Here is a 26,456-nt window from a genome sequence, read left to right as displayed (position 1 = left end):
GTGTAGTGAGATGGAACCTTAGCCGCTAGGCAGGTGGTCTAGGTTCAAATTTCATTGGTGTCACCCCTTGCGCAAGGTAAGCTCATGGAGTTTTATGCTGTCAGGACAGCAACCATAAGTAAGGCCAATGCAGCTAAATCTCTGTTCTTGAAGGTGGTTTCTCTGTGTAAATAAAAAAATTGAATTTCTCATAATACAGAGGGATGGTACACCACCGATTTCATGTTTTTAAGCTCGTTGGACAAGAGAACCAAAGGGGGTTGGCGTAGTGGGAGTGGGGGTCTTGGCTGCTAGACAGGCAGGTTAAGGTTTGATTCTCATGGGTGTCACCCGTCTGCGCAAGCCAACGCGTAGCATAGGCCCCGAGACAAAGGTCCTAACCTCGATTTTACGTTGCCGGACGACCGACGACCGTAGGTATGGCAGGCTGAGGCAGTGCGACGAGGTCTTCGTGTCCGGTGCTGTTTCTTCCGGTTATAAATCCAAAAAAAGCTCGTTGGACAAACAAATCGCCAGCCCCGTCTTCTTTTACCATCTTTACACCCATCAAAGTATCAACCACAGTACCCAGGACGACCTACAAAATCAATATGCCATAATTTTTTAATATTTACACCCGTCTTCTTGATTAGATCGGACGGGAAAGAATAGACGGACGGACGGACGGAAGAAGGGATTTCGTTTCAACCGGAAGGAGGAGGAGCGAAGAGAAGATCGTCCCCGAAGAGATAGAGCAGGTGCTCCACGCACCAACTCGGCTCCTTCCGATCACAATCTCCGGAAACGGCACAGACCGGCGAGAGCAACGGCGTTCTGCAAAGAGGGCAGGTCTTCTGGTCATGATCCAACCATCTGTCCAGGCACTTCCTGTGGAAGATGTGGCAGCAGTTCCTCAACTCCCTGATCTTGTCCTCCCTCCTGAACTCGTTTAAGCACACAGCACATGTGGTACTACTACTGCTGCTGCAGCTGCTGCCGCGGCTAAAGCCACTTTCGTCGAGAGAAGAGAAGGTGACCACCTGAAGGTTCTCTCTTATAGCCTCTACTGAAACCGAAGGCGACGAAGAACTCGACTGCCTGAACTCATCATCCACAAGGTAGTCGGATAGACCGATGGATCTAAGAGCCCAAAGGAACAAACCTCTGACCGCAACCCACAACAGAGCAGCATGGTAACAGAATTTAGTGACAAGAACGCCAGAATACTCAACAGAGAAGCCCATGGTGTATCCAATGTGTGTGTGAGAGAGAGAGAAAGAGAGAGGAAAAGGGGAGATTGGAGGATGGTGTGTTGCTGCTCTTATGGGCCAAAGAATGGGGCTGCCTTTTTCTTTTTTGTATTGTTGTTAGTGGAGCTTTAAAGAAAGAATAATTAATCAAAAGCAAAAGTAGACATGAAACAAGAGGTCCCGGTGATCTTCATCATCCCAACCCTGAGTTAAAAGCAAAGAAAGAAATGGTAAAAGAAAGAAGAAAAGAGGCTGAGAAGATAAAAGTCTTGGGTGGGCGTCACTTTTTTTGTCTCTTGGGGGGTTGGATTAGGCTTTGGTGGGTGTTACTTTTCTTTTTTTGTTGTTGGAGGATGAGTGACTGACACGCCCCCACCAAAATCAATGCTTACAGAGGAAGGGATAAGGAATCTTTTGACGTGGGGATGTGGACCCACCACCGACAGGTTAATGATACAAACCTAACCCTCCCCCCACTCCACCTCCCCTCCCACGAAAAAGCTGCCCTGTCCAACCCTCCCCCATGTGTTGTCCTCTCCTTTTTCTCTCTCCTTATTTTAAGAACCCAGAGAATCTCTCTCTCTCTTCTCATTGTTTAACCTTTAATTTATGAAAGGCGAGGGAGGACCTGATTGATTGGTCCCTCGCCCAAACGAAGTTGGCTTTTACTGTTGTCAGTCAAAGGGGTAGGCAGCCCTTTGCCTTCCAGGGTCACAGCCAACTAGGAAATTAAAGAACAAAAGAAAAAGGAAAAGCAAGTAATGGGCTGTTGGCCCTGATGGTGATGCAGCAAAACACTGAATCCCCCCCCCCCCCAACCATCTTGCAGGTTCAAGACCAAGAAAGCCAGACATAGAAGGGCATTAGCGTCTCTCTCTCTCTCTTTCTCTGTGTGTGTGTTTTTTGGGCAAAGAATATAATGGAGTTGGGCAGAGGAAAAATCCCAAGTGAGTAAACGACGCTGTGGTTGGGATCACAGCATCTGAAGCTAGGTAAAAAATCTCGTTCTTGGGAAAATGTCTGAGAGAAAAAATCTCATGATGTTTTGAGAAAACACATTTTTCTTGAGAGAAATCTCGAGAAAATATCGTTTTACAATAAAAAGTAACTATAAATAATATAAGAAGCGAAAAGTGCTTTTCATCAAATTTTTTATGACATAGGAAAACCCGCACCAAGAACCAGGTCAATTAATGAACCCACCTTTTTGCCAGGTTGAGAACACGACCACACCACCCAGCCTTACGGTGCCCCAACTGTGATAAAGCAATGAGAGACCCCGTGCACCAGTGAGATTCGATCCTGGGTATTAAGCTTGACACAATACCCCGCTGACCACATGGGTAACCACCACGGTGGGGCTTTTTTATCATGTTAATATCAAGTTAAAAACGTGTTAATTCCAATTAATATCACATTTTTCTTGGTATAATATCTCGCCCTTTGAAAACGTGGCACTTTATCACAATATTTACAAAAGTTGGTGATATTTTTAACCATGACGTCTGTTTTGGTAATGAAATCAATAGTGTTCAACAGGAAACCCGTGATAATTTATTAACAGGGGTCCCTCCATTAATAAGTTCCATAGATGAGCACCATCACATCATCCACCACCATCTTTTGGCCTGTTCAGAACTGGAGTCCAATAATAAGATTTGCATATGAAAAGGAAGATGTGATTTACAGTCTTCCAACCCAACTTGATTTGAGTCTCTCTCTCTCTCTCTCCAAGTGATATACAAATGCCACTAAGGATCTCACCCAGGTGGTTTCCAGATGTTAGATCATTACATGTAACCAATGGATTGAGTGTTATATAATAACAGCAACTTTTGAAGGACGTTGACAAGGAAGCAAATATCACAACAAAAAAGAAAAGGCCGCACTAATCAAGATTTAACTCAACTACGCACCTCTTGACAGCTTCTCACGCATTTTGTATTGCAACATGGTGGGAGCACAATCCAGTGGAGTTTCCCCTGTACAAAGAAAGTAATAACGAACTTTCAGATATCACAGCCAAAAGCATAAGGCAAAGGTGGTGCATAAAGATACCTAAATTTCATGTCAATAATCACACAAAATCTTTCAAAATAACACACATTGGTAGGGAGAAAGAGGCAAAAGTAGGCATGATGCTTGCATTAACAAGCACTTTTAGCCCTTCATCCGTCAAATTCTCCTAGAGAATAGCAGCTACAACATTCCAAATTCCAAATTTTCTATGCATGGAATCAAAGTGAGCATATAAAATTTAAACGGCGAGGCAGCAGGTCTGCAGGGAATGGCTAAAGTCCATCATCTGCGATTGATGCACTTCGAACTGACATGCACCACTCCATGGCAAGATCACTCTAAGCACTAGACTGTCTACCAAAAGTATTCATCCTCTTTAAGCACGACATTTGTGAGTATTTCATAATATAGGAATGGACAAAAAGAAGCTACCCTGTGCATTCTTGTGTTCCACATGTGCCCCATGGTCCATGAGCATGAACACAATCTCAGTCTGATTGAAGAGCGCTGCCTGCACCAGAGGTATTGAAACTGTTAGGAGAACTCAGTCTGATCTTGTGATGCGGCAAGGCAACAAGAAATTGTTCAGATGAACTACCAAATGTAGCAACGACATCCCTTGCTTGTCACAGTAATTTGCATCTACACCCTGTTAAAAATCGGTAGCCCTTAGTATAACAAACGAATTGTTGCAATTATTTCTTTTTGGTTGTATGGACATTATTAAAAATATATCAACAAGGCACAACACTGACTTTGTAAATGCCAGGGATGGTGGCAAGCTGGAGATATGAATCCAAAGCATAAGAATTTAGTTGACTACAAAATATATAACATTAATGATCCACAGGCAATGGCTAGAGTATCAAAACTTGTTCACAAATTAATTATAGCTACATGCACACGGAAAGGAGCACTGCTTAGATGCTCATGCTTTGCACCTGGATATGGCAAAAATAACTACTTAAAATCCTCGTAGCAGCTAAATAGGCTGGTGCTTTTTGTTGATGCCTCACAGTTCAAATGATTAGTAGAGAATTTCTGTGGCCCTGCAAACCTTTTTCTTGCTCTTGCTTATGGTTCACATATACAAAACTTTCAATAATTTTATATACTAACAAAGATTGCAGTTTGGAATTAATTTAATGAGGAAAACCGGTATCTCATGGTAGGTTAAATATGAAGAAAAATAAAGGCATCCAAACTAGATTCAACATGTGCAACAAGCAGGATATTTAAGGTAATTATATGCTATTATTTTGTTTTGTATTAATCTTAATATTGGATTTAAATGATTTTAAATAAATGCATTTTCTCATTTGGTTCTTAGATCCTACTGTATATGCTTCTAGGTCTTTAATTTTTAGGATTTGAATTTGGAATTAATTGTCTTTAAAAGTCTGGATCATATGTTAAAGTGAAGGGATTGAACAACTTATCTTGAGTCAACCCAAATTTCTCTGCATTCAGGTCTATCCAGTTGGATGACCTATCTGCATATATCTACTTTCACATTTTCATGTTCTTAGATGTTACAGAAAATTGAAGCTGCATACAAATTATGACAACAGATAGGAAGTTTTAATTGTTTCATTCAGACTAGCTTTGCATTTATCGGCACATAATGTGCCCAAACCACCTTCAACAACACTTCCAGACATCCTTTATCATTATTCCACACCTCCACTTTAGCATGGTATCTCAATTACATGCACTCTTCTTCTTATTGCTCCTTCAAAGAATTTTATCTTAGCAAAACATCTACCTTATTAGCCTTCTCACTAAGCTCATGCTCCATCCATTGGGTTGTCACCATCAGATCTGGTTGAGGAGCAAACTCAATTCTCCCATAACCCACCCACAAGACTTTTCTCCAGTTAAATTTTTGTATGAAAACCTCAATTCTCCCATGCTTCTGTAATGGAACAAGGTGAAATGAAACAATAGTGAAACAAACACAATAGCAACAAAGGGCTTCAATAAACTCATTAAAGGTTGGTCACTAATGGACCAATTACAATCTCAAAAGAGATAAAATACCAAATAGCAAAAGAGGCATGAAAGCCTATAAAAGAGAAATCACTAATATAGAAGCCTACTAATGCTTCTAAGAGCATTACAATTAGCAAGGGAGTGAGGCTCTATTCAAGCTAATGGAAGGCAGACTGTTGGAAATGCCTTTTATTAAAAGTTTAAAAACCTAAAAGGAAAACAGAAATTACAGAAATAAGAAATTACAAAAATACCCTTGAGGGTATTTGAATACAATTTTAACACTCCTCAAATTAATGGGAAATCACCGAAAGTTTGCTAAGAAGATACAAAAATTGGGGCAGTGGAAAAGCTTTGGTGAAGAAGTCTGTAATCTGAAATTCAGACTGGACATATGGCAATGTAATAGTCCCCTTCAAATATTCTTCGCGAACATAGTAACAATCCATCTTAATGCGTTTTGTTCGCTCATGAAATGTGTAATTGGTGGCTATATAAATGGCACTTTTATTATCACAACATAACTTTGGAGATTCTGAGACATCAACACACATATAAGAAAGTAGTGCTCTCATCCGCACAACTTCAGTGGTTGTGATAGCCATTGCCCTGTACTTAGCTTCCATAGAGGATAGAAACATTTTTTGTTGTTTTTTGCATCGCCAAGAAATAAAAGAATCACCTAAAAACACACAAAAGTCAGTAGTGGAGTGACGGTTATTGAGATCTCCTCCCCAATCAGAATCAGTATAAGCAATAAAACTTTAGAGGAAGATGATAAGAATAGTCGTTTAGATATGGTTTTCTTCATGTATCGAACTATTCTTAATACTACACTCATGTAGACAGTTGTGGGCGCATGTTGGAATTGATTTACAGAATGTACGACATGCGCAATATCTGGCCTTGTAATGGGCAGGTACATCAACGATCCAATAAGTTGTCAACAAGGGGTTGAATCGTCTAAGAATACTCCATCTTCAGCTCACATTTTCGCATTTATTAACATGTTTTGTGTCAGTGATTCCCGAACGCTCAACAATATAATCTGCAAACTTGATTTGAGATAAAATGTATCCTCTTGGTGAGTAAGCTACTTAAATTCCTAAAAAGTATCTCAAAAAGCCAAGATCAGTCATATCAAAGGATTTTTTTAAGCAAAATTTTAATTTCTTCAATTTCCTTTTGATCATTCCCTGTGATGATCATATCATCAACATACAAAAGAAGAATGCTCAATGAGCTACCTGTAGATCTCACAAAAAGAGCAGTGTCAGTGAAACAAGATTTAAATCCAAGTTTTAATATCGTACCACTGAACCGATCATACCATGCTTTGGGGGTTTGTTTAAGGCCGTATAGAGCTTTTTGAAGACGAAGAACCATGCTTTTTTCAATAGACAGATCGGGGGAAGGATCCAATATATACTTCTTCATTTAAGTTTTCATTCAAGAATGCATTTTTAGCATCTAACTGATATATAGGCCATTTTTGAATGGATGCTACAACAACTAGAGTTCTAACTGTAGTCATACGAGTTACTAGGGCAAAGGTCTCATCGTAATCTATACCATATTCTTAAAAATATCCTTTTGCAACAAGTCTTGCTTTATATCTTTCAAGAGTATTGTCATTTTTTGTTTTAATTTTAAACATCCATCTACACCCTATTGTCTTCTTTCCGATAGGAAGAAGTTGAATTGCCCAAGTGTGAGCCTTGTGTAATGCATCTAATTCAAGGTTCATGGTTTCAACCATGGTTGCCAGTTGAGGAAGCGGGAGCGGGAAGCGATACGGGAAGCGGGAGCGGGAAGCGAGGCACTTTCAAAATTTTAGGAAGCGGGGAAGCGTGGGACCACTTAGGAGCGATTCGGGAAGCGTCTCGGAAGCGACCTAGGAAGCGTCTCGGAAGCGACCTAGGAAGCGTCTCGGAAGCGACCTAGGAAGCGAGGGGGAAGCGAAAAAAATAAAAATAAAAAATAAAAAATACAAAAAATTTGAAAAAACAGGGGAAGCGAGGGGGAAGCGTGGGGGAAGCGCGCTTCCCATTAAAGGGAAGCGCGTCCCCGATTAAAGGGAAACGCGTCCCCCATTAAAGGGAAGCGCGCTTCCCAAAAAAGGGGGACGCTTCCCCCCACGCTTCGGAAGCGCGACGTTTCGCGCTTCGGGGAAGCGCGCTTCCCCTTTTAGCTAGGCGCTTCCGGTAACTCTGGTTTCAACCCATTCGTTTATATTTTTGGCTTCGTTATAGTTGGATGGTTCATGATAGGAATGAATGACTAGAAGATGCCCTGTAGTTTCGTAAGAAAGATTCATATGAGACAAACCTACTTGGAGGCATATGTGTTCGTTCTGAACTTCTAACACTATTTTCTTCAGTATTTGTTAGTTGATTATATCTGTCAAGGGCACATGGATGTTCTCCAATATTTCATCTAGAGTATTGAAGATGATCTTGAGATGGTTCGCTACTTGAGTCATTAATAAACTCGAAAGTTTCAATATCATTACTAATACCTTTATTGGGTAACAAATCAAATAAGAAAGCATACTTGGATTCTTCCTTAGGAACTTCAAAATCAAATCCATTGTCATTTTCTAGAAAGGTAACATTTCTCGAAATGTAGAGTTTATCATTTGTTTTATCATAACATCGATAACATTTTTTATTATCAGCATAACCAAGAAAGACACATTTTAAGCCTTTAGGAGAGAGTTTGCTATATTTTTCAAGAAACACCCTTAGCCTTTTTAAATCAGGAGAAATTTTAAAGAGTTTTTTAATTGGAGACTTGTTTTCCAAAGTTTGAGAAGGCATTCTATTTATTAGATAGACCGCGGTTAGGGCAACTTCAGCTCAAAATTGCTTTGAAATTTCTTTTGAAATAAGTAGAGTTCTAGTGGTTTCAATGATGTGACGATGTTTTCTTTCAAAAATCTCATTTTGTTGAGGTGTCCTAGGGCATGATTTTTGATGCACAATTCCATGATTTTTTAGATATAGTTAAAATTCATTTGAAAGAAACTCTCCCCGAGAGTCAGAGCGGAAGACTTTAATGTTTGTTTTAAATTGATTTTTAACTAGATTATGAAAGTTTTTAAAACATGAAAAAACTTCGGATTTGAGTTTTAGAAAGTAAATCCAAGTATGTCTACTAAAATCATCTATAAATGTAACATAGTATGAATAACCACCTTTTGACATAACAGGAGCGGGACCCCACACATTCGAATGTACTAATTCAAAAATTTTATGTGTCACGAGGTTCTAGACCCAAAAAGTATCATTTACATTTTTCCAAGTATACAATCTTAACATACAAAATATTTATCTTTACAAAATTTTTCCAAAAATAGAAAAAGAAATCATTTAGTTATACTTGGGTGTCCTAATTTTTTATGCCAAAGATCTATATTAATGTCTTTGACATGATTACAAAACGAGTATTTTAGTAAACACATAAAATCTCATCGGCTATGGCCTTGCCCAATCAGCTTCCCTGACTGGAGATCCTTCACCCAACAAGCCTTAGATGAGAATGATACTTTACAACCATAGTCGACAATTTGAGAGACCGAAAAAATATTTAAATCCAGTTTGGGAATGACTCACACTTTTGGAACAAAGAATGTTTTTGAAATATCATCAAGGTTTCTTAAGCTTTTGACTTTTAAAGAGGTACCATCGGCAGTTGATACACATGAGAAATATGATTTAGTGCAATCGGATAATAGAGACTCATTATGAGTCATGTGGAAAAAAGCACCCGAGTTTAGAATCCAAGAGGTCTTACCTGGAGCAGACGAGAAAGAGATGGCAGCCCCGGATGTAGAAGGTGTGACCTTGAGAATTTATGAGACAACCTCTGCTATTTGAGCAAGATTTAATTAATTAAAGTTGCTCTCTTTTCTTGATTCTTGAGGTTCTTCACTTAAGGCGGCCACCTTTTTAAATTTGAGACATTCCGGTCTTGTATGTTCGGGTTCCTTACAATGATGACAAATAATTTTACCTTTGTATTCTTCCTTGTATCCTCCTCCATTGTGTCCTTCCCCATTAAACTTATTCTCAAAGTGAGGTGGTTTATATGTTTTCACAAAATTTTCGGGTTTTGCCATGGCAAGGACCTCATCATTAGACTTGTGCATTCTAAGTCTTGTCTCTTCTTGACAAATTTGAGAAAAGGCCTCACTTATAGAAGGAGTAGTGGTTCTATAAAGTAAGGAAGATCTTACTTGCTCAAATTCCGATTGAAGGCCATAAAGAAAGGAAAAAAGATTTTCTCTTTCGATTTGGGACCTTTTCAAATTAATAGCCGAACCTTCCCATTTTTGTTCTAACATGGCTAATTCATCTCAAATAGGAGATAAAATACAGTAAAAATCTCTTACACTTTTATCTCATTGTTTTGAATTACGTATCTTGTCTTGAAGATAATAAAGTCTAGCCATATCCTTTTGGATAAAGGTACTTCTTAAAAAGCTCTGTGTCACATACCTTATTAAATTTGATGATATTGATGGTGATCTTAAACTCCATGGTATTCATAAACCATGAGAGTATTTGTGCATTACTTGCTTCCCAATCTTCCAATTTATTTTGGTATTCTTTCAAGGCTTTTTCTTTTTCTTCTTCGGATAAGGCTTTGACTTAATCTCCTTCTCTTCAGGTCAATTTGAGTTGTAGTTCACTAGTAGAACCACTAACAAAACCCCACAATTTTTTTCCTTTGATGTGATTCTCCATAACCGTCGCCCACATCAAGTAGTTATTTTCATTGAGTTTATAGGTGATGACGGTGGCATACTATCTTTCTCCCATAATGAATACTTTGAGTTTTGAATAGAGGAGATAGGGAATGACAAGGATCGAAGAACACTTTCTTCACTAGATTCTTCTTCTTTCAAGAGCCAAGCTCTAATACTATGTAATAGAACAAGGTGAAATGAAACAATAGTGAAACAAACACAATGGCAACATAGGGCTTCGATAAACTCACTAAAGGTTGGCCATTAATGGACCATACAATCTCAAAAGAGATAAAATACCAAATAACAAAAGAAGCATGAAAGCCTATAAAGAGAAATCACTAATATAAAAGCCCACTAATGCTTGTAAGAGCATTACAATTAGCAAGAGAGTGAGGCTCTATTTATGGAGCCTCACTCAAGCTAATGGAAGGCAGTTCAGCTTGTTGGATTGCCTTCCAACGGTCATTATTATGACGATTGGCAGAAATTACAAAAATACCCTTGAGGGTATTTAAATACAATTTTAACAGCTTCTCCTATGCTTCTCACTAGGGGTGGCAAAACCTGACACGACCCGCCAACCCGCCTCTTAGGCGGGTTCGGGTTTGGAAAAAATGAACCCGTTTAATAAACGGGTCGACCCGCCTAACCCGTTTATTAAACGGGTCGGGTTCGTGTTAGGGGTATGCCAACCCGCCTGACCCGTTTAATAACAGGTTAGGCGGGTGGGTCGACCCGCCAACCCGACCCGTCGACCTGCCAACTCGTCTGCCAACCCGCCAACCTGCCTACCTGCCAACCCGATCTGTCAACCCGCCAACCTGACCCGCGAACCTGAAAACCCGTTTACCCGACCCAACCCATTTATTAAATGGGTTGGCGGGTCGTGTCGGGTTACCCGTTTATTAAACGGGTCGGGTTCGTGTTTGCCACAGCCGACCCGTTTAATAAACAGGTCGGGTTCGGGTTGAGGTATGCTGACACGCCAACCCGCCAACCCGACCCAATTGCCACCCCTACTTCTCACATGTTTTTTTCTAACTTCCCTACATGCTTTCTATGCGCTTTTGGCATGCTTCTTTTTATGTTTTTCATGTGCTTCCTTTCATGCTTCCCACCCACTTCCCATGTTCTTTCTCTAACTTGGTAATCATCATTTGTAGATTTTGAAAAGAATTTAATTCTTATATTACAAAATCATGAAATTTAAGAATCATTATTTTTTATTTTAGTTTACATTACAAAATCATGAAATTTAAGGATCATCATTTTTTATTTTAGTTTTTATTCCCTTCCCGTTCAATTAGTATTTTGTTTCCCATTCAATCTCATATCACTTCATTGTTTATTCCTATGTTTACTTTTAAATTGATTACTGGCTTCGCATTTCTTGTAAATTTTAAAATACCCCGCTTTCTCCTGCTTCTCATTTTGTTTCCCACTTCTGCTTCTTAGTCCGGTAACCTTGTGTTTAACCCATTGTCGGGCTTGAACTAAGCCTTTTCTCCATTCTTTTCCATCCCAAACTAATTTCTTATTGATATCTTAAAAGTTTTTTTTTCATAGACAAGTTTTCCTTTTAAAACTGTGACAGGTTGGAACAAGGTTGCCAGATTAAGAAGCAGAAGTGGAAAACAATAAGGGAAATGGAAGCGATAAGCGATAAATTTTAAAATGTATAGGAAGCAGAGAGCAACAACAACAACAACTATGTCTTCCAATCATTCTCTCTCATCTTATTTTCAATGGGTGCAACGCCAACTTTCTTACGTATCTCCTCGTTCCGAATCTTATCTTTTATTGTATTTCCACACATCCATCTCAGCATACGCATCTCAGCAACACTCATTTTTTGAATAGTAAAGCGGGCCTAATAGTCGTCCTATAAAACTTTCCATTCAACCGCAATGGCATTCTACGATCGCACAACACTCCAGTTGCACTTTTTCATTTCATCCACCCAACCTTTATCCTATGATTTACATCTCCATCAATTTCTCCATACTTTTGAATGATAGATCCCAAATATTTGAAACAATCATCCACCCGTATTTCTTGCTCACCAAGCTTCATTACACTCCCATCACTACTTCGTTGCTTACTAAACCGACATTCCATGTATTTTGTCTTACTCTTACTCAACTTAAAACCTCTTGCTTCCAATGTCTGTCTCCATAATTCTAACTTAGCATTAACCCCAGCTCTAGACTCATCAATCAAAACAATATCATCAGCAAACAACATACACCACGGCACATTTTCTTGAATTGATCTCGTAAGTTCATCCATCACTATAGCAAATAGGAAAGAGCTTAAAGCAGATCCTTGATGTAACCCAACCGTTATAGGAAAATTGGTTGTCACCCCTCCACAAGTGCGGACATTGGTTACTACTCCTTCATCCATATCCTTAATTATACTAATGTACTTGAGAGAAACACCTTTCTTCATCATTGTCCACCAGAGAACGTCCCTAGGTACTCTATCGTATGCCTTCTCCAAATCAATAAAAACCATATGCAAATCTTTGTTCCTCTCTCTATTTCTCTCAATAAGTTGTCTAAAAGATGTATAGCTTCCATAGTTGATCTTTCAGGCATAAAACCAAATTGATTCTCCGATATCATGACAACATACTTCAACCTAGACTCAATCACCCTCTCCCAAAGTTTCATAGTATGACTCATGAGTTTTATACCACGATAGTTTGTGCAAATTTGTATATCACCCTTATTCTTATATAGAGGCACCAAAGTACTCCTCCACTCATTAGGCATCTTATTTGTCCGCCAAATCTTGTTATATAGGAAGCAGAGAGCGAGGAATAAAATTAAGCAATATAAGAATTGAATGGGAATCGAAATGAAACACAAAAAAAAAAAAAAATTAAAGTGACTATTCTTAAATTTCATGACTTTTTAGTCTAAAAATTACATTTTTAACAAAATCTAAAAAATGATGATTGCCAATTTAGAGAAAGCACATGGAAGTGAGTGAAAAACGTGACAGGAAACACATAAAATACATGAAAAGCAGAGTGAGAAAACATATAAGAAGAATAGATAAAGCGTGTGAAAAGCATAAGATAAGCGTGGGAGAACCGAGATTCCCATCAAGTTTCGAAAGCGAGGAGTATCACACTTCCAAAGCGAGTTTTCGGAAAGCGGGCTTCCCACTTATCTAAGAAGCTTCTGGTAACTCTAGGCTGGAATTTGATCCAAAAAGCATCATTGACTGCATAATGACAATGCAAGCTTAAACCACTCAGCATAAACATTGATCCTCACAATAAATGAAATCCATACAGGCAAAAAGAAGTAAAGCCTAGTACATTGACCCATCTCAGCCTGATCAGATTTCACAGCAGGTACATAAAGTGGGTACTTAAAGATGCCCAGTCTACCTGTGACAATGCTGGTACTTCAAAGTGATGGTTCTGGGTGTTTCTACAAATACATATACATAAGTGCATATATATACATGTGTGTGTGTACATATACATAGTGGTACCTGTGTCAATGTACCCATACCCACATCTTACTATGTACCAGTACCTATGTTCATGTGACATAGCAGAAGGTGGAACAACTAAATGACATGCAGATGCAGCAATATAAATGGACTTTCAGTTTATGATTGAAGCTTCATTATTCGCTTGCACACAGATCAAGTCAGAATCATGTGCAGAAGACGTTCTGCCATCTACAAGAAAGAATTATTTTCAACCAGTTTAAAGTCTTCTAAATATGGGTCTCCAAAGATGTAGCAGTACCTCATTCAAAAGGTTTTTCACAGCAGTGAAATCATTGCTCTTAATCGCTTCTCTTAAACCCTGATAGCGAAAAACACATGAAGAAAGGAGATCAATAAATCAGCAGAATAGACATAAGATGCAGGTTCTATTTTATGTTTACATCCTTTCTTTAAAAGAACTCCGCCTGTGTAGTTATACACTGCCGGTCCCAAGCCCGGATAAAGGAGGAGGGTTGCGGTAGGCCTGTGACAGCCAGCATAAAAACTTTGTCATATCCTATGAAAATGAACCAATATGAGAATTTCGTTGGGGCGTTCCCTACTGAGCGACGCGTTGTACTCTCTAGGCCCGGAGGCAGTGATAAATGTGCAAGGGTTGCTAGGTCGTCGCCCAGAAGCGACGCGTCACACCGGCGCCCGGGTGTGGTGTCAAATAGGCAAGGGTTCCCTCACTTTGTTGGACGGGTGGGGGTAAAGAAGTTAGTCCAAGACCATAAAATTAGGTTAGCCACTTGGAACATAGGGTCTTTAACTGGTAAGTTGGTAGAGTTAGTAGATGTTATGTGTAGGAGAAAGATTGATATTTTATGTCTTCAAGAGACCAAATGGGTAGGTGAGAAAGCTAAAGTGATAGAACCTTGGGGATATAAGATTTGGTATACATGAATAAATAGGAATAGGAATGGAGTAGGGATTGTTATGAGTCGTCAGTTTATAGATAATGTAGTTGAGGTCCGTAGGAAGGGTGATAGAATTTTACTTATTAAATTAGTATTAGGTACGGATATTATTAATATTATTAGTGTTTATGCACCTCAAGTAGGTTTAGATGATTCCATTAAGCATCAATTTTGGGAAGATTTAGATGGAGTAGTACAAGAGACATCTTATGGAGAAAAGCTTTTCATCGGCGGTGACCTTAATGGACATGTAGGCATTAGTAGGGATGGATTTGAGAATATCCATGGAGGCTATGGTATAGGAGAAAGAAATGAAAGTGGAGAAAGGATTTTAGATTTTTGTTTGTCCTATGATATGATCTTAGCAAACACTTGGTTTAGGAAGAGGGAGTCTCACCTAGTAACATTTAAAAGTGGGGTTAATACGAGTCAGATAGATTTTTTCCTACTTAGAAAGAGAGATAGGGGTTGTTGCATCGATTGTAAGGTTATACCAGGAGAAAGTGTAGCTACACAACATAGAGTCTTAATTTTAGATCTTAGAATTAGACAATGCCGCAAAAGGGATAGACATAGGATAGATCCTAGAATTAAGTGGTGGGCACTGAAAGGAGCTAAACAAGGAATGTTTGTAGAGCAGGTAGTTAAGGAAGTTGATTGGTGTCTCGAGGAGGATTCAGAATCAATGTGGAATAAGATAGCGGGTGGTATGAAAAAAGTAGTTAAGGAGGTATTGGGTGAGTCTAAAGGCGGTGCACCACTAGGTAAGGATACATCATGGTGGAACGAGGATGTCAAATTAGCTATTAAGGTTAGAAGAGAGTGTTATAGAAATCTAAGTAAGAGTCGTGATAATGAGAATTTGGAGAAGTATATGATAGCAAAGAAGGAAGCTAAAAAAGTTGTTTGAAACGCGAGGGCTAAGGTATATAAGGAGGTTTATGACAAGTTGGATACCAAAGAAGGCGAGAAGGATATTTATAGGCTTGCAAAGATGAGAGATAGGAAATCGAAGGATTTGGGTATGGTTAGATGTATCAAAGATGAAACGCAAAGGGTTTTAGTCAAAGATGAGGAGATTAAGGAGAGATGGAAAGATTATTTTGATAAACTATTTAATGATAGTCATGCTCAAGATCTTGGAGACTTCTCCATTCCTTTTCATGAGATAAATCGTGACTTCATGCGCAAGATTCAAAAGAAAGAAATTGCAGAGGCTTTGAAGAAAATGAAATCAAGAAGGGCAGTTGGCCCAGATGGTATACCTATCGAGGCTTGGAAATGCTTGGGAGAGAAAGGTTTAGAATGGTTGACAAATCTTTTTAACTTGATTTGGCGAATAAATAAGATGCCTAATGAGTGGAGGAAGAGTACTTTGGTGCCTTTATATAAGAATAAGGGTGATATACAAGATTGCACAAACTATCGTGGTATAAAACTCATGAGTCATACTATGAAACTTTGGGAGAGGGTGATTGAGTCTAGGTTGAGGAAGGTTGTCATGATATCGGAGAATCAATTTGGTTTTATGCCTGAAAGATCAACTATGGAAGCTATACATCTTCTTAGACAACTTATTGAAAGATATAGAGAGAGGAACAAAGATTTGCATATGGTTTTTATTGATTTAGAGAAGGCATACGATAGAGTACCTAGGGACGTTCTCTGGTGGACAATGATGAAGAAAGGTGTTTCTCTCAAGTACATTAGTATAATTAAAGATATGTATGAAGGAGTAGTAACCAATGTCCGCACTTGTGGAGGGGTGACAACCAATTTTCCGATAACGGTTGGGTTACATCAAGGATCTGCTTTAAGCCCTTTCCTATTTGCGATAGTGATGGATGAGCTTACGAGATCAATTCAAGAAAATGTACCGTGGTGTATGTTGTTTGCTGATGATATTGTTTTGATTGATGAGTCTAGAGCTGGGGTTAATGCTAAGTTAGAATTATGGAGACAGACATTGGAAGCTAGAGGTTTTAAGTTGAGTAAGAGTAAGACTGAATATATGGAATGTCGGTTTAGTAAGCAACGAAGTAGTGATGGGAGTGTAGTGAAGCTTGGTGAGCAAGATATACCGGTGAATGATTATTTCAAATATTTGGGATCCATCATTCAAAAGTATGGAGAAATTGATGGAGATGTAAATCATAGGATAAAGGTTGGGTGGATGAAATGGAAAAGTGCTACTGGAGTGCTGTGCGATCGTAGAATGCCATTGCGGTTGAAGGGAAAGTTTTATAGGACGACTATTAGACCCACTTTACTATATGGTACGGAATGTTGGGCTGCCAAGAGACATCATATTCAAAAAATGAGTGTAGCTGAGATGCGGATGCTTAGATGGATGTGTGGAAATACAATAAAAGATAAGATTCGGAACGAAGAGATACGTAAGAAGGTAGGTGTTGCACCCATTGAAAATAAGATGAGAGAGAATCGTTTACGGTGGTTTGGACATATTCGGCGAAATACTAATGATGCTCCAGTTAGAAGGATGGAGAAATGGGAAAATATATTAGTTAAAAGAGGTCGGGGTAGGCCTAGGAAGACTTGGATGGAGATGATAGGAAAGGATATGAATGCTTTGAACCTCACCGAGGACATGGCGTTGGATAGAAATGATTGGAGGAAAAGGATTCATGTGGAAGACCCAAAATGAATTTCTTTTTTGGTTCATATCGCTGACCCCAATTGTTTTGGGATGAAGGCGTAGTTGTTGTTGTTGTTGTATCCTTTCTTTAAAAGCATAAATTACACATACAAGGTCATTGGACAATAATGGTTGTCCCTGGCTTCAGTTGCTTTGACTGATCACGTAGCTAAGGTCAAGGATTCAAGCCAGTACAGAACAAAGGGAGAACAAAAGAACTTACCTCTCCATCTTTTTTATAATTACGGTGAGGTTTGTCCAAGTCTCCATTGGCTGATTGCCGAAGCGAGAAAAACAAACTGCAAATGTTTAGGCGAGTTACCAGAAGAGAATCTCAAAAAACACCAACTAATTTTCATAGATCAGCCAAAACCTTCGAAGTTCATCCATGCATACATTTGACTTCAAAAGGGGGAAAAGAAAAACTTAATGGACCATCCAAATAAATAGACTTCCAGTGTCAATTTTCTAAGTGAATGAGAAATTTGAATGGGGTTCCATTACCTTGGCTTTCTCACTGAAGCAGTTACATCTTTGGAAGCTGAATCAATGGATTGCTTTACAGAAATGGGCTTCTTTGGTCTTGGGGTAGGCTGAGCTGTAGGGTTGATAGTAGGATGATCCTGTGGGAGACAGTTCTCTTTGAGAAGTAGAGAAAACAAAAAACATGTTCGGGATATGCAATAAATCATAAAGACCTGTGTTGGAGCTGTATCAGAAACTGAAACTTCACAAATGCAAAGAGGCATTCCACATTTGCAATCTGGGATTGATGTAGAGGACTGTGTAACTGCTGTTTCAGCTGGCACAGAATCATCATCGTTAATATCCAAATTTGAAAATTTATTGGATGTGGCATCAATGACTTCTGTTGAAGTGTTTGATTCAACTTTTTCCGACCTAAAACCATTGAAGAGAGAACATCAGCCTGTCATGCAATAAAAGAAGGCTTTCAAAAAGAGACATGGAACCAGCTAAGTGTAAAAATTGAAGGCATCAAATTGTTTACTATGAGATCTTTCAAGTTATCCAAAAATCATCAGCTGAGACAAATACTCTATCCCAGCCACATGAACTTATATTTTATTGCCAACCTTTTGTTGACCAGCATTTTGCAGCATAAAATAGTGTGACCCTAACAATTTATTGCATAATTGCTCCTTCAATTAAGTGGACACCAGCAAATCACACAATACGTAACTAGATTGACTCACTTTACCCCATCCTGTGCCAATTCTACCAATGGTGTCTTCATTGCAAAAAGATGATTAATATACACGAAGGAAAGTTTTTATAACCATTTCACTGTTTCAGTTAAGGCACCATTTGAGAGCTAGCAGTTGGATGGGAATTGAAGATTTGAGTTGGAGTTCGTTCAAACTGCAGCGGTGGTGGTTGTTTGGGAAAAACACATTGAGAAAGTATTTTATGGAATGAGACACCTACTCTATTGTGTTTGCACCATAGTTGCATTTGCACTTAATACACCCTAGTGCATTGCACATACAGCGTATCAGTAACAGATACCAGTACAAAACTTGTTTCTGAAACCATAAAGAGAAGTATCAAATGTTCAACAAACTTGTCCCAGTTACTAGGGAAACTTGCACCGTCTCCAGTAGAAACTTGTTTCTGTTACATTATAAATGAGAACGAAACTCGTTTCTATCAATATCTCTACAAAAAATATCATTCAGTACTAGAAAGAAATTATTTTTATCAAAACTTTTAAATATTATGATTTATAAAGAAATTATAATACAATAATTATTTATTAAATACACATGTTTAACTATTTTAATTTATAATCATCTTTATGAAAATATATACTTTGTTTAAACTCTTACCAATTCCAGAACCCATATCATGCTTATTAGAAACTTGTATCAAAACTTCTTGGAGCCATATCAACATGTACTGAAACTTTTAAACCCTCATGTACCAGTACTGGTACCTCGTACCTGTACCAGTACCCATACCCATTTCTAGCTAACTACAGTTTGCACCTAAAACCAAAATTGACACCTATCACCTCCTAGAGAAGGTAGATGCCAATTCCAGGAACTAGTAGATTTTCATTTTTCCAAATCCATAACTAGAGTTTGCACCTAAAACCAAAATTGACACCTATCACCTCCTAGAGAAGGTAGATGCCAATTCCAGGAACTAGTAGATTTTCATTTTTCCAAATCCATAAACTCCATCGGTAGCCCAACTCCCAGACAAAGCCTTATTTATTTGCTCTTTTATATTTGATTTTTAATGCACCATAATGCTTAAATCTGCCTCTCTCATTTTACTTTATTCTATTTAACAGAAATCATGCCCTAATACACTTTACATGACCTTGGGTCCCTTCTCTCATTTACTCACTCCTCTTACTTTCTAGTTTCTATCAAAGATCCTACACTTCGACAGTTTTACATGGTGTTAGAACTGTTTGAGAGGTCACAAACAGAACTAGTTGCTGTTGCTTTTCACGCTTTCTCAGCAGGTTACTACTACAGATAGGACCAAAGCGTGAATAGCTTCTCATTATCCCAATCAATAACATCTACCTCCATTTTCTAATGCAATAAGATTTCTACTTTTCTTTTATTTTCCTCATCCTTTCTGGGCACCAGCAAGTCTAGCCACAGCTTACCCTAAACAAAACCTTTCCATACACCTTGGAATTTCCAGCAGTCATATTGGGGATGACAATGGGCCACAATCATACATACATTGGATGCTGTTGTTAGTATCATATTTTCAAGTGAGTCCTACCGGTTGCAACTTCATTCACAAACGAACTTTCTTTCATGGAAAACTAGGGATAGAAAGAATAAAAGTAGATGATTTGCTGGTCATTGTGTTGTATTTTCATAAATATTTCACTATTCCTTTGTATTATTTTTGGTCATGTAACACAAGAGAGTTTTTTTGTCCTTTTTGCACCCCCATCACTTAATGTCTTTATGTAATTCTGTCATTCATGATTAATACAAAAGGATTAGAGAGAGGCCAAAACCCACATTGCAAAACGTGCAGCCTCTATTCTTTATTATTCTCCTCTCCTCTTCACATGTATGTGCTAGGGTTTTCTTCATTGAAGATACCAAAAGCTATCATGGTATTACCGTATTAGAGTGGGTTTGAAGATTGGATCCTACCTCTGGGCCCAAAGTGTCCCATGTACAACTTGAGGGCGGCTATTAAAGTAAATGATTTGTTGGTCGTTGTGTTGTACTTGTATAGATATTTTATCATTCTTTCATATTATTTTTAGTCGTGCACCATAAGAGTTCCATTTTGCACCCTCATCACTTAATGAGAGTAGTTATGAAATTTTGCTTGATTAATATAAAAGGATTAGAGAGAAACGACCTACATTGTGAATCATGCAGACTCTGTTCTCTATTCTCCTTTCCTCTTCACATGTTTATGTTCTACGGTTTTCTCTATTGAAGATACCAACAGCTATCAGGATTGGATTTTGAAATCATTCCAACTTGGATTGCTAATTTTCCTTTTCAATTGGATTTGTTTTGTAATGAACCAATAATGAACCTTTCTTATTTTCACTAATATAGAAATATATTAAATAAGATATCTTAATAGAAAAGAAAAAAAATTAAAGCAAAGAATATGAAAGGCATTATTTCATATACAACTCAGTTTCAAGATTAGTTACTATTATTTATATTTGTATCTTGTTCCAAGTTCCACACTCTATTGCAGTTGCATTGAACCTCTCAATATCAATAATTGAACATGGATAGGCTAGCATTATTTTGAAGTAGCTGCCACGGTGAAATCGATAAACATGCTGTTCTTAGGAACCACTGCTAGAGCATCTCAGTTCAAGTATGTGTCAGAATCCTCTAAAACTGAAAAGGACATAACAGATCCTTTAATTTGTTTGCATGTCTACATTCAGTAATTAAGGGCCCTATTTTCTATAATAACAAAAAATGATTGATTTTTTATGAGATTGCAACTTTAGAACATTGTTAACTCGCGTATCTTTTTCCATCATTTCAGTTAAGATTCCTATTCATTAATGACATTGGTGTTGGAATAGGAGTGTGTGATTCCCAAGGGAAAACCAGTCATTCAAGTCAGAAGGCTTCAACTGATGGGTTCTGATGTAATTAGAACTCTTATACGAGGCACCCCTCTTGTGGCATATTGTTGTAATTTTATTCATTCTCTTGTAATTGTAATGAGTCCTATTAGGGTCATATATTCATGAAAGTTTAAGAGGTGCAGCCCTTCACCAAGAAAGAAACTCAATGGTCAAATTTTGCCTCTCTCGCTCTCTCTTGCTTGTGTATATGATTTGGGCTGTGTTTTCACTTGGTCCATGAAATTGTAGAACCATGTGATTCGTCATTCAAACATTTTAAAACAAATATAACTGTTAATGCAACTCTTAATGAAATTGTTCCAACTATACCTAGTATTATATAAATAACGATCCTCAAACCTGCTACTTAGATCTAGATAACTAGAAAACCAACTTTCCAGTTCATTCAGAAAGTAACTATCATTTATCAATCTCAAAAATCTTATTCTCAATATCAAAATATATGAAACAATTGTCACCATTACTATTCCTCGCCAAAGTTTGCCACCGAAGACGAGACTAAGTCAAGTAAATAATCAACATTACTATAACTGCCATATTAATGTTTGCCTCATTATCATTCATAATGGGTTCTTCAGTACTACTGGTATTCCCAATAGGGCCAAGGTTCACAGTTAGTCATCACCTGCACCCTAACTGCTCATTAGATAACATTGAATTTAACAACCATTCTTTCATGAAGCTTTTTAATGTTTTCTTTTTGCTTCGTGGATCAAACAATACAAATATGATTTAAATAGCTTGTTCACAATAATCTGGTTCTGGATTATGTGACAGCGATTGGTAAACATGTTTTTCAAGAGCTTCAAATATCAACAGTCCACAATGCATCAAAAAATCAGTATAAAAGAAACAGGGTTTCATGTTGAAACAACTCAATATAAATTGTACCCCCAACTAAACAAATCATGTTGAGTCTATCTATGGAGACAGATTGAAGCGATAGAGCTCACCTATGATTTCCCATTAGATAGTACAATACTGACAATGTAACCAAACACTACCCCATCTACAAAGTGTGCGTGGAGAGGAACACACACACACACACACACACACACACATATCCTTCTAGTTCCGCTAGAAGAGACGGAAAGGATAGGAAACATACTTGAAATGAACTTAGGAAAGTAAGCGAAAACTCTAATGATAACAAACACAGCAGATTTCAAAACCAATGACGATCCTATCCTAAAGGATAAGAGGGAAAGCTTGTTACAGGTAAGCAGAGAGGAAAGATCTCCAGACTCTTATCACATTCCATTCCAGTGGCCTGACCAGTAATATATATATATATATATATATATATATATATATATATATATATATATATATAAGAAAGAGAGAAAGGATTTAAAGAAGAAAGGAAGCTTAGCAAACTGTGATTATCTGCAAAAGCACCATTAACATTCAAGTATAAATTAAAGTGTCAAAATAATAATAGAATCTAAGCACCCCAAAACTTCAAGTATAAAATGCGATGACAGTGAAATCACAATAAAAACATGTAACTATTAACAAAATATTAGGGCTCATCCAGTGCAGGTTTGGAGTCAAGTTTTATGAGTCTTGCTTTGGATTTTGGTTCAGGTTCTTATGGGTTTGGGGTTTCAGTTTGAGACTTGATTGTGAGTTTGGGTCATGGTACTTGATGTAGTCAGTTTTGAGTCTGATAGAGCCTGACGTCCAGTTAGGAGGATTACGGTTCCTTGGAGTCCAAGTTAGAATTTAGAGTAAATCTATTAACACAATTGTAATGGGATTCATAATCAATGAATATTAATTAGGTCCTTCCCACCGAAGAGAAAGAAGTATGCGTGCGTGATGCATGGTGCATTTCTCTTTCTGGCCCTTTCTCTCTCATCATCTTCCTTGTTTATCTTCTTTCCCTGTCTTCTGTTGAGGAGTACATTATCATTCATGATAATAGACTTATTCTAGTTAGGTTTGACGTTTTTTTGTGTAAAGACATTTTGTTTATAGATGAGGGGCAATACTGTGCCTCCTTGTAAAACTCTGGTTCATACTCAACAGGGTTTTTCCTCGCTTCGAGTTACGCAATAAATCTTTCCCCTAGTGACTTACACTTTTCCCTTATCACTTGGGCGTCATCAAACATGTTCCTTATATTGTTGTACGAATTGATTAATTTAGGCCTGATCTCCGAATAAAGGAAAAGAGGATAGTGAAACCCATAGAGCTTCTTCCCTTCTAACTCTCTCTTTTGTCTTCCCTACTCTCTCTTTCTCTCCCTTTTTTCTATTCTTCCATTTCCTTGCACTAACCTGTCTTGTGCAGCCACTAAACATGAAGAGAAAACAAGGTACCAAAGGCATGCTTGTGAATATTTGAAGATCTTCGACTTTTTCTCCCATCCTCTTCTTCTCCTTTGCCCCTCTTATCTCTCTCACACTCTCCACCTCTTGTCCCTCCTCTCTATCTATCTCCCTTGTTCAAGTCACACCCTGACCTAGGTATAGACAAGCTGAACACAAGGCAACCAACCCACCATTCAAGCTGATCAATTGGCTGACTGCCCAGCTTGGCAACCAGCAAGTACCTTATGCCAGTAAATTGTAGGTCAATTTCTGGAGACTTTGACTGCCTAGCCATAGCAGGCCATAGTTTCCTAGCCATGTGCTATCACAAAGTCAATGTTCAACATACAACAAAAAATAAAAAACCATGAGCTCATATATTGCAAAACTAAGAAAGCAAACCTGGAATTTTAAAACAATTCTATTGATTTTCACTATACAAGAAATAGTTTTCATGATTATATTTCACAAAAAATAAACCAAGGGACTTGACATTTACCGTGTGGAATTGTTGAAACAATCACAGCAAACCCTAACATTGTAATTTATTCCAAATTGTGGCAGTGTCTGCACTAAAGCCATTTAAAAATAATTAGCACTTCAAAGAATGTTTTAATTTTTATTAAGATCAAGTAAACAAGAAAATACACAAATACATTATGCTAGGAATGAAAAAATCACCATTTGATTCGATGAATGTTCATTGCATAGAGTCCTACCACAGCAACGACAGTGATGCTGCATAAGAAAAAGGTTGCAAGTTTTCAAAAGGAAATTCAGGCTGAAGATTCCATGTTAACAAAACTTGCTGTATATTATAGAGACAACTGGAACGAGAATTTCTTTCAGATATGTGATTCCACGTATTTCACCTCATGAGTTAATGGAAGATTGCAGGCATACGTGGAAGCCATGACCTTGTACGCACTTACAGGAGCAAAGTTCACTTATCAGAAAGATTAGAGATGCCAGAATCGAGAAGTCTATTCTCAAATTAACAATTCTAGTTTCTAGAACAAGTACAGACCACATGAACACAAGCATGCAGACAGATAACCCGAGTCTAGCTACACCAAATAGACACCGTTTTAGTAATATTTTTTTTATTTGTTTCATTTACAGAAGTTAAAATCATAAGTTAAGCAAAAGGAGAAATTCACAAGAGAACCTACCCTGCGCCTGAAAGTATTAAAGCTGCATTTGCAAACATCACAACGTGAGGCTTCTTGAAAACATGGAGATTCATCCATTGTATCTCTTTCTATTAGATTGTGTGTGTGTGCGTGTGTAAGTGTGCTTTATCTCCCTTGATTGGAATTCGGAAGAGCTTCCCCCACACTTGAGTCTGCAAGTTAATAGGAAAAAATGAATGAACGTCAGATACTCCTCTCATGGGATGACCCAAAGCAAATAACCAAACGAACAGATACAATTAATGTTCGGCCACTCGACTGCCGCCATCTTTCTTCATCCTAGGGGCTTCAAATTTTACTTGTTATTGCACTATTTGTCAAAAAATCTAGAACTGTTTGGCCTGAAGTTCATGGTTTCCAGTGTCTAGTAACTTTCTCTCAATTATTTAATTGTTTCCCTGTCTCCTTATCAAAATTCAGCAAAAACTTACACCATTATCAGCAACAAAAGCATTATCTCCCTCCTCTGTTATTACAAAACAACATTTCAGATGAAGGGCTTAAGAGAAAGAGTTGCAGGTTACATTCCTACAATTACAAGCATTCTTTAAGCATAATCGAATAAAACAGCATTTCAGAGGAAGAGTTGCAGGCTCAATATCTAGAATTACAGGCATAGATTACGCATGACAGAATACGACGAGCTTTTTCGTAACTGCAGGCATCTTTCCTATGTGCAAGCCTCTCATTGAACAAGCGGTTCGCGTGAACCGCACAATTTCATACTTCTTCACCTGAATTGCATCCCTATGTCATCTTCCATGATCCCTCAAACATCACCATTGATCGGTCCGCACGCACGCAGAAACTGGTAATGAACTAACAAGATCAGTTGTTGCAATACAGCACGCACGATATCGGCGCATAGAATCTATTATGCATAACATGAAAAATTTCGTCCAAAAACAACGATGCCAAGATCATCAAACAATCCAGATAAGAATTGGATAGACACCATCACGGTGGATCAGAAAACCAAGACATGGACATCTCTACTAGTTTTCTTCCCCTATGCGGCCGAGTACAGTTGAGCACTATTTCCAGCCACACGGATCTATGTATCCATTGATGAGGAAGAAGGTTCCCTTGCAGACGTGAAGGAAACAATTGCACGAAAGTGGATGCCCAAATCCCATAACAAGCATTACACAACTCATCAAACAATGGCAATGAATAAGCAGAGCGCGTGATCGAATTTACTCACCAAAATCGTTCAGATCCCGTCCTCTCGACGGACAGCGCCACCACTGTATCGTGTCGATCCTCGATTTCGGGCTGCCTGTGGGGAGGAGGCTGAAAGGGGGTGTCCCGTGTTCTGGTCTGCCCTCTCCTCCTCATCCAATGGAACCAGCCCCCTTTGTCAGACAGACAAGAATTTCTTTGCTTTACTCTGTCACAGGGACACGTCAATTTGGTGCGTGTCCCTGGTGACATCAGAAGACATGCAGAGAAAGACAGACACTTATGGCTATCGTTTAATATTTTTAATAATGTTTTATGGTTTTTTAATAGTAATTCAATAAAAATGTATTTTTATTATTAAAAAATATCCAAATAACTTTTTTATTACTTGAAATTTAAAAAATTTCATGTCTTTATGTCTTATTTTCTAAAAAAAAGTGAACTAGTCCAACTAGCCTCACATGTCCTCGTGTCCATGTATCTTCTAGTGGTCAAATAATCGCCGGGCTACATGTTTGTGGAAGCTTGATCGAACACTTGTTTATATGGAGTTTG

General features: G+C 38.1%; 2 protein-coding genes across 10 annotated transcripts; both read right to left on the bottom strand.

Moving 5' to 3' along the window:
- Positions 1-578: 578 nt before the first annotated feature.
- On the bottom strand, positions 579-1,282 carry LOC149827555 (brassinosteroid-responsive RING protein 1-like). The gene has a single exon (XM_090018163.1). The coding sequence runs from the start codon at positions 1,221-1,223 to the stop codon at positions 684-686; it is 540 nt and encodes a 179-aa protein (XP_089874289.1). The 5' UTR covers positions 1,224-1,282; the 3' UTR covers positions 579-683.
- A 1,576-nt stretch (positions 1,283-2,858) lies between these two features.
- LOC149827554 (uncharacterized) lies at positions 2,859-26,075 on the bottom strand. 9 transcript variants are annotated; one of them, XM_090019472.1, is made up of 12 exons: positions 25,924-26,055; positions 25,331-25,527; positions 24,699-24,871; positions 24,208-24,264; positions 24,026-24,093; positions 17,781-17,982; positions 17,587-17,705; positions 17,306-17,381; positions 13,766-13,825; positions 3,847-3,897; positions 3,681-3,759; positions 2,859-3,211 (listed from the first exon to the last, which is right to left on the bottom strand). In XM_090019472.1, the coding sequence occupies exons 3-12, from the start codon at positions 24,774-24,776 to the stop codon at positions 3,138-3,140; spliced, it is 864 nt and encodes a 287-aa protein (XP_089875598.1). In that variant the 5' UTR covers positions 24,777-24,871; positions 25,331-25,527; positions 25,924-26,055; the 3' UTR covers positions 2,859-3,137. The 9 variants fall into 9 exon arrangements, with proteins under 9 accessions (XP_089875598.1, XP_089875599.1, XP_089875600.1 ...); XM_090019473.1 differs by having other exon boundaries at positions 25,446-25,527; positions 25,924-26,049; XM_090019474.1 differs by having other exon boundaries at positions 25,454-25,527; positions 25,924-26,049.
- Between the last annotated feature and the right edge of the window lie 381 nt (positions 26,076-26,456).

Source organism: Nuphar pumila, chromosome 10 (genome assembly GCF_984573655.1).
Source record: "Nuphar pumila chromosome 10, dmNupPumi1.hap1.1, whole genome shotgun sequence".
In the NCBI taxonomy this organism is placed as follows: domain Eukaryota; kingdom Viridiplantae; phylum Streptophyta; class Magnoliopsida; order Nymphaeales; family Nymphaeaceae; genus Nuphar; species Nuphar pumila.
This window is presented reverse-complemented; position numbering and strand designations above follow the sequence as displayed.